A 13,465-nucleotide genomic window follows, 5' to 3' on the forward strand; every position below is an offset into this window, starting at 1 on the left:
GGGTTAACTCATCAGTAGATCAGATGAGAGTGTGCAATCGGAAGCTAACATCCTTTGTTTTATCCAGAACTCAACTGATGTAGTTAGCAAAGAAATGTAGAAGTGAAAAAGCTTGTGGAAATGTAATTCCCTTCAAATTATTTTATGATGCAGTGGTTTTATCATTTGTAAATTGTAATATGTTTTGTCCATACCTATTTAGACACAAGATGTGAGCCCAGATCAGCTCGTCACGACGACAGTTATCCTCTTGTTTCCATAGATGCCTCTCCATGCTGCCATTAAGAATGTTTAGAGGGGCATTTATGGAAGAAAAAGAACATGTTGTCACGAAATCGTACGTGAAGAGTCATTACTTTCCACTTACGGGGAGTGTGTTGGGTTCATGCAACAGTGCAATTTTGTTCCTGTATGCCCTGGCAGGTTCCACCTACCTGAACAAATGCAAAATCTGCATTGGCTTTATCTGTTTTGAGATTTCAACCAACACCAAAAGAACAATGGACGATCAAGATAAGTAGTTTCAGTCATACATGAATGGATTGCAATAATCACATCCTTACGCTACTGTTCATATTTGCAAAGCTTCCAAGTGGCAAATTCAGGCTCCGCTCCCTCTTCCCATACCTCTTCACTGCCCTACCATATACCATCTCTCCTTGGAATTCCAATTACCTTCTAACTCAGCTGGCTGGTCAACTTCAAGCTCCTTGCTTCTTGAGATCCAGAAATTTCTCTTTGTTTCCCCATAAATAGTTGCTATTTGTGTTATTAGGGTTACGAGAATTATTTGTACTTAGTGTGAGGAAGAGAATGTGTAAGCAATTCTTTACTTTTTTCTCTCTGTGGACATTGGCACCTTGTCAGTCACATAAATCCATGCATTGTGGTTGAGTGATTGTCTCTTCTTTCCGTTTAATTGTGCTTCTGCATCATGAATAGTGCTCTGCTTCTACATTCAATACTCCATAATCCATATTGCTTTCAAATTGGCCCCCAAATTTTGAGTACACGGAATCATCCTAGTCGATTAGTCGATCTGCATTTAATGTTTTAGCCTTGCTTTTGGCACTTGTGGCCTATATCTATGACTATAGAGTGGTAGACTCTATACTACCAGGAAGCAATTTTTGTCGAAATTTTGCAATTGGAGCACAAACACGGTGCCATAGGGGGGATAATGTCAACTTCGTCAATAGAGAATGTGAGTATAACAATGACCTGACCCAAGAGTCTATTAAGGTCACTTCAACATTGGATTCCTTTATCATGCCTGAAAATAAAATTCACCTCAAAGAAATAGTAAATTTCTATTTAAGAACAATTGAATGATGACAAAATTATATCCTCCTTGTCGATAAGGACATTTGTGGAAAGTGAAGATTTCATTGCACCAATTTGAGATTGCAAATGCTACAAGGGTCCGGCAATCCCTTTTTTTTTTTTTTTTTAATTTAGTGAAAAGACAAGAACCTTAACAACTGCTGAAAAAGCAAATAGCAAAAGGCCATGCAGTATGTACCATAAAGGAGATAAGACAATTTTACCAATAAAAGAAAAAAAGACCATATTTAAAAGGCCATGCATTATGTATCATAAAGGAGATTAAAGAAATTTACCAAAAAAATAAATAAAAAAAGGCGAGATTTTTTTCTTGGGTACAAGAGGAGATAAGAGATTGTTAGAATAATACAAAACATAAGATACAAGATAATTTTCAAGTTTTTATTCTCCCACCACTAAGGGTGTCAATTCGGAATCAAATCCAAAAATCGAATTCAGATTCGGACCGAATACCCTGAACCAATTCTAATCCATTATAATATGATTAAATCCTGGATCTGAAATAAGTATTTATAACTCGGTTCGGTCTGGATCTGGATTTATGCCAAGAATCAGTTGTTCTAATCGAAATCGGACTGAACCGGATAACTTAATGTCCACTTTTTCCTCTTTAATTTCCTCTTTAACTAAAAACTTGATGGATATGATTAATGACCCGATATTAAAAGTTCAATAGATGATCCATAGCTCATGTTTTTTTTTTTTCATTCTTTTGTTGGGGAAGACCAATACATAGCGAATGAACATTTACATTTTGTTTTCTGAATAACAACTGCATAACAAAACCGAATTTGAAACTGGATACTGGAACCAAATAAAAACCGAATACAAAATCCAAATAGGAACCAGAACCGGACCAGAACCAAATAAGTCAGGTACGAGTATCGATTTTCAGAACCGAGACGGGACTTGGTCCAGTTCTGGATCACACTAACACTCCTTGGAACTAAAACCCGAACCAGATCGAATACCTGGTTCTGGACCGATTGACACCCTTACCCACCCCACCCCACCCCACCCCACCCCACCTCACCTCACCTCACCTCACCTCACCTCACAAAAAAACTATTTATTTATGATATTTAGGTACTTTGGTATCATTTTTTTTTTTTAATTCATAAAAATAGTTTTGACCACATTTGGTATCATTTATGGAACTTGTTTCTATTTAAAAAAAAAATGATAAAACACAAAAATCAAAAATAGATCAAGAGTCATTTGTGTGTTTTGGTTAAAATTGATTTTCAATTATTTTTACGTTGAACTTTAATGAGCACATGCTTAAAATCCCAATAAGGAGGGGGTAAAGTAATCATTTACTTTGTAATTAAAAATCCAAACCCTTTGCCCCCTTCTTCTTCAGTCCAAAGTGGAGAAAGAGAGTTATAAGAAAAAATGTCTTCACCCATTACTTCAAAATACCATTTTTGTCAAATAGTTATCAAACCATTTTTATGTTTTGATAAAAAATAACTTTCATTAATGATTTTTGTTTAATGGGTAAATCTAAAAAAGAAAAATGATATCAAAGAGGGTCTTAATACAAATAAATTTTTTTGATAGAATATTTAAGACTTGCACTTCAAAAATTGTTTTTTTTTTTTTTTAAAGAAGGATTATTAGTAAATAAATATTAGAAGAATGTTCCTAAAAAGAAGTGTGGCACTACACATGCACAAAAGCTGGTGGGAGTATCAGTAAAAGTATCAATAGAGGTGGAATTTTTCCTTTTTTTGAGAGGTTAAGTGGTCATTTCACCTTGACTCTGTTTGGACATAAGGTCAATACTACATTGTAGACTTTTTTTTCTTATAAAGATTAAAAAAAGAGGTATCATACAGATGGATAAATAAATCTTTTATAGTGATATCATTTCAATCTCAGCCATGGATTTAGGGGATAAAGATCCATGAATATCAGTTGATTTTGCCCTTAGTTTTTTTTTTAAAGTACACTTATTTTTCCTATTTTACCTCTAACATGATATGAATAATCAATGTTGATCAGTTAAGAATCAGATATCAACCTTAGTCAGTCCTAATAAGATACAAGTATACAACCAATATGGTACCGATACTTTGAATCATGGTGTCAGGCTCTCAGCTAATACCAATATGGACAAAGGTTTTTGGGATTGATTCTTTAAAATCCTTGGCAGCTTGGCTTTGTCTTTTATTTTATTTTATTTTATTTATTTATTTTGCAATTGGCTTTGTCTCTTAAAATATCAATACATTGGATTTTTTTTGATTTTACCTTCTTTTTTTTTTTTTTTAAGACTTTCCCCTTATATGTGACTTCCTCATTTGATTGATTGATTTCTATATAATAATAATTAAAAAAAAAGAAAAATTTTTGACTTGTGATCCGGATATTCTTTGAAATTCTTTTCTCCTTGTCGATTGCTCAAGATTCACGAGAGGAGGTAAAAACGAGGGTTCGGCTAGATCGCAGATAGCGTGATAACAAGATTTGTTGGTTCTTAGATGGTGGAATTCTGTGATGTCATCAGGATAATATTGCAGAAAATCCAGTTTGGGAAGTTTCGGAGGCTTTGAGCTGGATCTTCCAAGCTTCCAAAACCTCTATGGCGTCTTCTTCTTTCTTCTATTACCTTTTCGTGATTGATACTACAATAATAGTTGTAGATGTATGATTGCCAAAATACCAAGGAAGAAACCGAGAGAAAGATACTATTTCTATAGTATCCTAAATTATATCTTTCTTCTCTCAATTTCTTCAGTTTCTCCGTTAAATTCCATCTTGAATGGGGTCTTGATACCCAAAATCTCCATAATTAAGGGAGAAATAGAGAGAAAGATATTTCTATCACAGTTTCCTTAATTATATCTTTCTTCTCTCTATTTCTTCAGTTTCTCTGCTAAAGTCCATATTGAATGGCGTCTTCCACTCCTCCGCACTGCTCTCTCACTTCGAGCAAACCCTACCAAAATCATCCTCACAATCACCATCAAAACCACCCCCGCTGGAGCTCCAACAAGGTTTCTCTCGGCGCTTCTGCTCCCTCGACTCGAAATGGAGCGAAACAAGGTAATTCGTCGACCCTTTCTCGTGACCCTAGTTTCCCATCCCTCTCTCCTCTCCCTCCTTCAACATCCGAACTTGGCCCTGATTTCCGTGGCCGCCGTTCTACTCGTTTCGTTTCCAAGATGCACTTTGGCCGCCCCAAGACCGCCATGGGCAGCCGGCACTCCTCCGTAGCCGAGGAAGCTCTGCAACAAGCTATCCGCTTTGCTGGGGATGACAACGCCCTCGAATCTGTCCTCCTGAGCTTCGAAACCAAGCTCTTTGGTTCAGAAGACTACGCCTTCTTGCTTCGGGAGCTCGGAAATCGTGGTGAGTGCTCTATGGCGATTCGGTGCTTCGAGTTCGCTGTGCGGAGAGAGCGGAAGCGGAACGAGCAGGGTAAACTGGCTAGTGCAATGATCAGTATTCTTGGTAGGTTGGGGCGGGTTGATCTTGCCAAGAGTGTGTTCGATACAGCCAACATAGATGGCTATGGTAATACAGTTTATGCATTTTCGGCTTTGATTAGTGCTTATGGCCGCAGTGGGTTTTGTGAGGAGGCCATAAAGGTTTTCGAGTCGATGAAGGAATGTGGTCTGAAGCCTAACTTAGTGACCTATAATGCTGTGATTGATGCTTGTGGGAAAGGAGGTGTAGAATTTAATCAGGCTGTAAAGATATTCGATGAGATGGTGACCAAAGGGGTGCAACCTGACCGCATCACCTTTAATTCCCTTCTTGCTGTTTGTAGTCGAGGCGGTTTGTGGCGGGAGGCTACGAACATGTTCACTGAGATGGCTTACAGGGGAATTGATCGGGATATTTTTACATATAATACACTATTGGATGCAGTTTGCAAAGGTGGGCAGATGGATTTGGCTTATGAGGTAATGTCGGAGATGTCCGAGAAGAATGTGTTGCCTACTGTTGTGACTTACAGCACTGTGATTGATGGCTATGCCAAAGCTGGAAGATTAGATGAAGCACTGAATCTATTTAACAAGATGAAGCTCCTTGGCATTGGTTTGGATAGAGTTTCATACAATACATTGCTTTCCATTTATGCAAAGCTTGGTAGATTTGAGGAAGCTCTGGCTGTCTGTAAGGAGATGGAAACCTCTGGGATTAAAAAAGATGCTGTTACTTACAATGCGTTTCTGGGGGGATATGGGAAACTGGGGAAATATGATGAACTTAAAAAATTGTTCAAAGAGATGAAAGCTGAATGCATTTCTCCTAATGTCTTGACCTACTCTACCTTGATTGATGCATATTCCAAGGGTGGTCTGTACAAAGAGGCAATGGAATTTTTCAGAGAGTTTAAGCAGGCAGGCTTGAAGGCTGATGTTGTTTTGTACAGTGCATTGATCGATGCTTTGTGTAAGAATGGACTGGTGGAGTCCGCTGTGTCCCTGCTTGATGAGATGACAAGAGAAGGGATCCGGCCTAATGTTGTAACTTATAATTCCATCATTGATGCCTTTGGTCGGTCAGCAATTGCACCGTTTGAGGAATATGCAACTGATGGAACTAATGGGACACATACCGAGTCTTTAACATACCTGGATATAAAGGACACCACTGAAAGCAGCGTGGGACATGTAGAAGAGAATAACCAGGTTATAAAGATTTTTGGGCAGCTAGCAGCTGATAAGGCGCATCATTCTTCGAAGGAAGATTCAAATAGGAAGTCTCAGGAGATTTTATGCATCCTGGGTCTTTTTCATAAGATGCATGAACTGGAAATAAAGCCAAATGTTGTCACCTTCTCTGCCATTTTAAATGCTTGCAGGTACACCTTTCTCAACAAACTTTTGCAGCTTTTGGTACATCATAATTCTTAACGCATTTAAAGGTTTAACTATCACCCCACTCTCATATTTCTGTTGCATGCGAGTGTCACCATCATGGACTCATTTGAAGAAGTTTGAGTGTCCCCAATCCACAACCTCTCCCCCCACCCCCCCCTCCCAAAAAAAAAAAAAAAGAAAAGAAAAGAAAAGGAAATTAAGGATTTCATTAGCTTTATTCCTATGATACCATGCTCAATCATATCTTTATCCTTCCAAAGTTCAGCATAGAATTCTGTTATGTATCTCTTGTTTATTGTGCTGCTTTGCTTTGCTGATTTACTTCTGCATTGGGAGGCTTTAATTTTGAATTAGAAAAACAAACTAGAAGATCAATCTCTTATAGTTTTCCGAGTTATTAACCCCTTAATCAATTGTGAGATTAACCTCAGAAATGCCACCACATTTGAGTCAACATATGTGATTAGTTTGCTAATTAGGCATCAAACCATTAAAATGCTGTCTTTCAATGCTCTTTCAATGCCCTTTCCTGCCAATGCATATTCTCTCAGAAAGTGGATTGAGGTGGAACTGTAAGTATGAGATGGTTTGGTTCCTCTATATGATTAAATTTTTAGTGATTTCTTTAATGCATGGTCTAGATCAAATTAGGGAAACAGAGTCGAGGAAGAAGGGATAAAAAGAATCCTATGTTTGAAACTGATGAATTGAAGACTATGACTAACAATAAGGTGGAGTAATATCCAGCAAAGGATGTATGTTTTGGTATAACCGCCAGCAGATGCACTCAAGTTCTGATATGACTGGGGAGAAAATTCCTAATTTTCATGGTTTCCTTTATTTTTTTATGACAATCTCAGCAATGCACAAACACACAATTCAGCATTATCCAACAAGATAGGACTGGCTACACAGGTCCTGTTTCCTACTCTACTATATTCAGAGCCATAATTATAATCCATGCATGTCCTTTCTCACATCTCCAAAGTCATTTTAGGCCTGCCCTTGCTCTTTTAGTTCCTCCAATCTGAATCGTATCACATTTTTGGATTCTAAGATATTTGTTGCACATGTACATGCCATGTCCATCATAGAAGAGGTTATAAAAAACGAAAACTGCTCGTGACCGTAGATAGAAGACAGGGTATAACCTGTAAATTTGGCGAAACTCATTTTGCCTTGGTCAAAGTGTAAGAAGGGGAATTCAGTTGTGCTCTCTTTAAGGCACTGGTTGTTGTTTCTTCTTGTTTCTGCGGTAGTCGGTCATCTTTCCCTTGTTACTTCAGTGCTTGGTGACTGTACTTCCATTCTTTACGGTCACAGCCAAGGAATTGGTTTGTTAGAGTCCCCTGTCTTCAGTTCAAGACAGAACCATTATCTTCGAGCAACAACGGGCACAGGCGTAAGAGAATTCATCAGTTGGAAACACTCTTTCCGGTAACATCACCATCTTACAGTTTTTTGGCAGCATCATGGGGCTCTTTGTGTGTGGGCTTTTCTGCAAGCTTCATCTTGAGAAGCGTTACTGGAGCCACAGAACAGAAAACCCAAGATGGAATGGGTTTTGGGACTCCCAAAACCGTCCCACACCAGATAAACCTCCAAATTTAGCATATGAACCCTGAAAATTCATTTTGTTGGGGATCTCTTCTTTTCTGGATCATGTCAAACAATTTCTGCAACATTTCGTTATCTATTGTTCAACAAGCAATGTAAGTAATTGTAATGAAATTAGCACAAATGTGTAGATTACGAATCAGCTTCAAGATGGATGGAGTTTACACCACCTCTAATTGTGACAGATGGAATTTCTGTATGACTTCGTCATCCACTCGTCTTCCATTCCTTCTCTCCATCTGGCAGCCAGTTACCAGGAACCAGAATTGATACTCTTCAAACAGAAGGGACCTCTTCTGAGGCTCCATAAGTCACAGAAGAGCAACTACCAAAGAGAAACCAAACCGCGTACATTATCTTTAAACAAAAAAGGTGGTCTTGTTGATCATCGCATCTGGACTAATTAGTGCAGTGAAGGTTGTATCACTATGGGGTCCTGGTGGTGACCACAATAGCAGAGGAAACACCATTGCATCAACAAAACATAGATACGGATGTCAGAGAGGGAGGAATAGGGGCCACAGTCTGGGTGATCCGATTGGGAGGTTTCGTGGATTCCTTGAATCCTGTAGCCTTTTGTTTGCCTCATCCACTGTCAATTTACATTATTTTGTTATTGCTTCCTGTGATCAATTATCTTTGCTGCTATTGCAGTGAAGTAGCTTCTCATTATGTTGCTACTGCATTTGCTACTTCTTCCACTGATTGACCACCTTCACGGCACTTCTAATCCCAACATTTGTTGCTAACTTTAGTCGTCATCCTTGTTGCTGATGTTGAAACTACTACAGTCAAGTCCCTAGGCTCTTTTAATGTTTCCCTGAATGATATGGAAACCAGTAAAAAAAAAAAAAGACCTTTTCACGAAGCAAAAGAATCACTGGTGAAGTGTTTTTCTGTTTATGTTGGAACAAGAACATAAAGACTGTAAATTTCAATTATTACCTGTGCAGAATTTTTTTTATTTAATTGCATAATTTTTCCTCTGAAGTATTTGGTGCCTAAATTTGTTTATATAAGTAGTAACAAATTTCAATATAAATTGCAAGTCTTAATATTTATGCCAATAATATAAGTAGTAACAACGTTCAATGTAAATTGCAAGTTGCCAAGATTTAAATTAATCGCATCATTTCTCCTCTGAAGTATTGGTTGTTTAAACTTAGTGTTTTGTCAATAATATTAGTAATAAGAACTTGCAATAAGTGTTTGATTTATTTCTAATATTTCTAGTCCCCCAAGAAGTTGTTGTCGTTTTGACTGAATTTGGTGATCCCCTTACAAATAATCTTTTATATTTCAAAGTTTTTAATTAATGAACTGGCTTTCATAATAGCTTCAATTTTTTATTTTTTTGGGGGGGTGGGGGGGCGGGGTGGGGTGAATAGTTAGCTTTATTTTCATAAAGCAGTAAGTGAGCTTTATTTATTTACTTTCAGTTCTTTCTGCTTCCTAGAGGTGGCAACTTTTCTTGGGCCCAACCACTGCTCTAGGTGGTATATTAGTATGCCCACGAGTTGTGGTTGGCCTACTCCAAGCTCTTCCATTTATAATCCATGCTGTTTTTACTGTTCTTCATTGTACTTGATGATTTAGTCGCTTATAGGTTATCCTGCAACTATTCTATATAATGCATTCATAAGGTAATTTCTTCTCTGTGCAGCCGTTGCAATTCTTTTGAAGATGCTTCAGTTTTGTTAGAGGAACTCCGGTTGTTCGATAATCAAGTATATGGTGTTGCACATGGGCTTCTTATGGGAAGTAGGGAGAAAGTGTGGGTTCAAGCTCAGTCTCTGTTTGATGAAGTGAAGCACATGGACTCCTCAACAGCATCTGCCTTTTATAATGCTCTAACTGACATGCTGTGGCACTTTGGTCAGGTACCTCTAGTTTGTACATGATTGTTAGACAGTATATGTTGTTCATACCACTGCACTTTTGAATCGATTGGTTCTAAATTAGTCAGTTGGGTGACTTGGGTCATGAACTTCATTCTACTTATGCTATGTGAAAGCTTCAAACATGGCACTTTTGGGTCCTTTGATACTTTTATGACTATTATGTGTTACCCAACCCAAAGTAGGAGGTCATTCACCTATTATGGGCATTTTTTGTAGGATTTTCCTATTTTATCTAACAAGTGGAAGGGCCAATTGTAATTCTTTTTGGGTGCTTGAATGTGCAAATTTGTATTTAGTAATGTTTGTGAAACTTATATCAAGTCTTATGACAGACATCAGTCATGTCACTAATTACCTGATTTCAGCTAACAGATCAATTTCTTTTATAATATAGATTTCATATTGAAAATACAAAAGTATAAGAGGGTGGGGGGCATAGAAGAGAGTACAATGTTGAGCATGGTTGTCAAGCTGACTTGGCGACACCACCCACCCCCCCCCAAAAAAAAAAAAAAAAAAGAGGCGTGGAGAGGCGCCTAGGCATGTAGTATATGTAATATAGCAAAGATAGTTTTAATATTATTATACTTACATGCAACATAAAAGGGGTCAAGCTTGTGGCACAATGATCAAATTGCACTATTGCAACATGTTGGTCACAAGTTCGAAACTTGGAAACAGCCTCTCATGCAAAGCAAAGGGTAAAGCTGTGTGCATTTGCCCCTCCCAGACCGTGCAGTAGCGGGAGCCTCATGGATTGGGTTGTTCTTTTTTTTTTTTTAATATGCAACATAGAAGCCATATCAAATCATCAATATGATATAATTATGCTAGGAATGACCTAATATGAGAAAACCAACATATAATAAACTAAGCATAGGATTTAACAAATAAGCATATTCATCATAACAACAAAGGCAATAAACATAAATTAACTTAAACTCGTGAGATGTCAAAAAAAAAAAAGAAATAATATAATTTGTGGCTTCTTGTCACAATGCCACGAGGAAACGCCTAGGTGTCCAAGGCTGACAGCCTTTGATGCAGTTGCATACTTGCATATGCATGGCTAGACTGATTTGACCCGGTCTAGAAACCCAGACTTAGGGCAACCAGGTCAAAACATGGCTTTCAGTTCAGCAAGGATATTTAGGGGTTTATTTAGTAATTTAGTTGTTTGAGGTTATATATGTAACTTGTATTTGTATTTTATCTTATGGGAGTTAGATAACATAGGATGGTTGGTTGGTTGGTTTTCTTTTTCTTTTTTTTTTTAGGATACAGTTGTGCCTTTTTTATTTTCTTGTAATATAGATGTAACCATCGAATGAGAGGGAGATTCAGTAAAGTGATTCTTTTAGGTATATGGGCTCAATCATAAATAAAAAAAGGTGATGTAGAGGATGATGTTTCACAGATACATGCAACTCATGGCAAAACAATGAGGGGCCTGACCACATAAGTCTACCACAGTGATCCTTCTAGATTATGTCTAGTTCATCATTGGCCATCTCATGGCCTCTCAGTATTATTGTCTTCTCGCTTTGTTCTTCCCTCAGTAAAATCATGTCATTTCTTTCAAATGCATTCTGGGAATGAAGAAAAGAAATTCTGGGATCTAATCCGACTGTCTTTCATTTGATATTTTCATGGGCCTTCCTCGTCAAGTGCAGCATTAAAGCTGCTGTTATCATAAGTACTCATTGTCCTGTTTAATTTTCTTGTAGAAGCAAGGGGCCCAGTTGGTTGTGCTTGAAGGGAAACGCCGACATGTATGGGAGAATGCATGGTGTGACTCATGCTTGGATTTGCATCTGATGTCTTCTGGTGCTGCTCAGGCTATGGTTCATGCCTGGCTGCTCAATATACGTTCAATCGTTTTTGAAGGTCACGAGTTGCCAAAGTTAGTAAGGTATGCATCTATTCTCTTGATAATCACCAAATCGGAACAATCCAGAGACTTGAATGTTTTCCACTGCCATTGTATCAACCATGATTTGGCATTCAAAGATATCGTTTCTGTGCAGCATTTTGACAGGGTGGGGAAAACACAGCAAAGTAGCTGGTGATGGTACTCTCAGACGAGCCATTGAAGCGCTCCTTGGTGGAATTGGTGCTCCCTTCCGTGTTGCCAAGTGCAATATTGGGCGGTTTATATCGACAGGAGCTGTGGTAGCTGCCTGGTTAAGGGAAACCGGCACACTAAAGGTCCTGGTTCTTCATGATGACAGAAAAAACCCAGAAAGTAGTAGGGTAGATAAATTCTCTGACTTGCAAATACTCCCTTTTTAAAAGCTATTTGGCCTAGCTTCTGCAGGTTTCTGCTCAATGTGTGTTTAGGAATAATCTGTAATTTATATGTGCATCAGTGTATAAACATTGGGATTACTTTTGTAGGTATTATCTTTTTGCATTTCTAGAGGCCAATATAGTTCCCATCTGGAGCTTCTTTTTTTTTGGGGGGGGGGGTTGTGGAGGTGTTTGACCATCTGTACCTTGTATCATGTAATCATACAAATCATTCTCGGAAAGAATCAGGATGATTTCGCACTTTGCAATATTGTTTTCATTGTTCTTATCTAATTGTTAAATCATTGAAGCTAGTCATAGCTGATGAGCCTACCAAGATTATGTGATGAATTAGTAGATTTTTGCTTCTTTCTGAACGTAAGGGTTGGTTTTTTTTTTTTTTGGGGTGGGGGGTGGAGCTGGGGGAATGGGTTCTTTTACCAAGAAAAGAAAAATAGAGGGACACTGCTCTCTCTAATTCCTCTTCTGGCAAAATCCCCCGGAAAAATAATGTTTTTTTTTTTTTTTCATAATTTCTGAAGACCTAATAAACCCATGCTAGAAAAACTGAGAGAGACTACGAAATCCAAGGATCTGAACATTCAAATCTTAAAAAAGCCATGAAACCGCAGTCCATGATGACCACAGCAAATGAAATTGCAAGAGAGAGAGAGAGAGAGAGAGAGAGAGGAGGAGTGTCTGAATGACCCTTGGAGATGAGGGAGAAAAGATTGAAGGACATCTATGGCCGCCGGATTGGATGGAAATGGATCGGAATCAGCTGGTTCCCTTCCAGATCTCAATTCTATGTTTTGCATTTTTAGAAAGTCAATACAATCAGACCAAGAACTATATTTTAGAAAATACTAGAAACCTATGAGGGTATTTGTGAACCTTAGGGGGAAGTGAATTATTCTATTTCCTTGATTGCCACAGGGGTTGCAGCTACTTGGTTGCAACTCATTTTTTCGGAAATTGATTAGGTCAGGGATTGAAGAATCAAAGTTTTTTTTTTTTGGTGAATGAAGAAGAATCAAAGTTGGATCGGTCGAATTGGTTAATTCAGATTCCGGTTCTGGTCAATCTAGAGCTGGATATTTTTAGGATTTTTTAACCTATTTTAGGGTTTTTCAGTTTTTAGTTTTTCTACATGCCGTTTCCTTCCTCAAAACTCTAATCCCCAGTCCTACCACATACCAACACGGATCAGCCGTTCGTCGTAATTGGTAGGAGGTGCCTGCCTTTCCACGGTACTCTCTCTCTCTAGCCAAAGCGACTTCTACCAAATCTTATTACATCGAAAACGACACAGGCAAATAAAGTTCAAAAGAAAGAAGAGTACGATTACCACTTTGAATTGGTCCAATATTTATAGTCTTACATTGTTACGAAGGAGAGAGAATATGAGAACGATGTTCATCATTTTCTCTACATTTATTACACATGTTTAAAATAATGCTCTCAACAAAATATAAG

At 38.0% G+C, this 13,465-nt stretch overlaps 1 protein-coding gene across 1 annotated transcript; it reads left to right on the forward strand.

Moving 5' to 3' along the window:
* Positions 1-3,726: 3,726 nt before the first annotated feature.
* On the forward strand, positions 3,727-12,258 carry LOC122091668 (pentatricopeptide repeat-containing protein At2g31400, chloroplastic-like). Its single transcript, XM_042661713.1, has 4 exons — positions 3,727-6,163; positions 9,463-9,679; positions 11,428-11,612; positions 11,728-12,258. The coding sequence occupies exons 1-4, from the start codon at positions 4,242-4,244 to the stop codon at positions 11,990-11,992; spliced, it is 2,589 nt and encodes an 862-aa protein (XP_042517647.1). The 5' UTR covers positions 3,727-4,241; the 3' UTR covers positions 11,993-12,258.
* Positions 12,259-13,465: the final 1,207 nt, after the last annotated feature.

This window comes from Macadamia integrifolia, chromosome 10, assembly GCF_013358625.1.
Source record: "Macadamia integrifolia cultivar HAES 741 chromosome 10, SCU_Mint_v3, whole genome shotgun sequence".
NCBI lineage: Eukaryota > Viridiplantae > Streptophyta > Magnoliopsida > Proteales > Proteaceae > Macadamia > Macadamia integrifolia.

What these genes read in the sequence shown, in the direction of transcription:
- LOC122091668 (XM_042661713.1), top strand. Translation starts at nt 4,242, where the DNA reads ATGGCGTCTTCCACTCCTCCGCACTGCTCTCTCACTTCGAGCAAACCC. An exon ending in GCCATTTTAAATGCTTGCAG is followed by an intron (nt 6,164 to 9,462) that starts GTACACCTTTCT and finishes TTCTCTGTGCAG; the next exon opens with CCGTTGCAATTCTTTTGAAG. An exon ending in GAGTTGCCAAAGTTAGTAAG is followed by an intron (nt 11,613 to 11,727) that starts GTATGCATCTAT and finishes GTTTCTGTGCAG; the next exon opens with CATTTTGACAGGGTGGGGAA.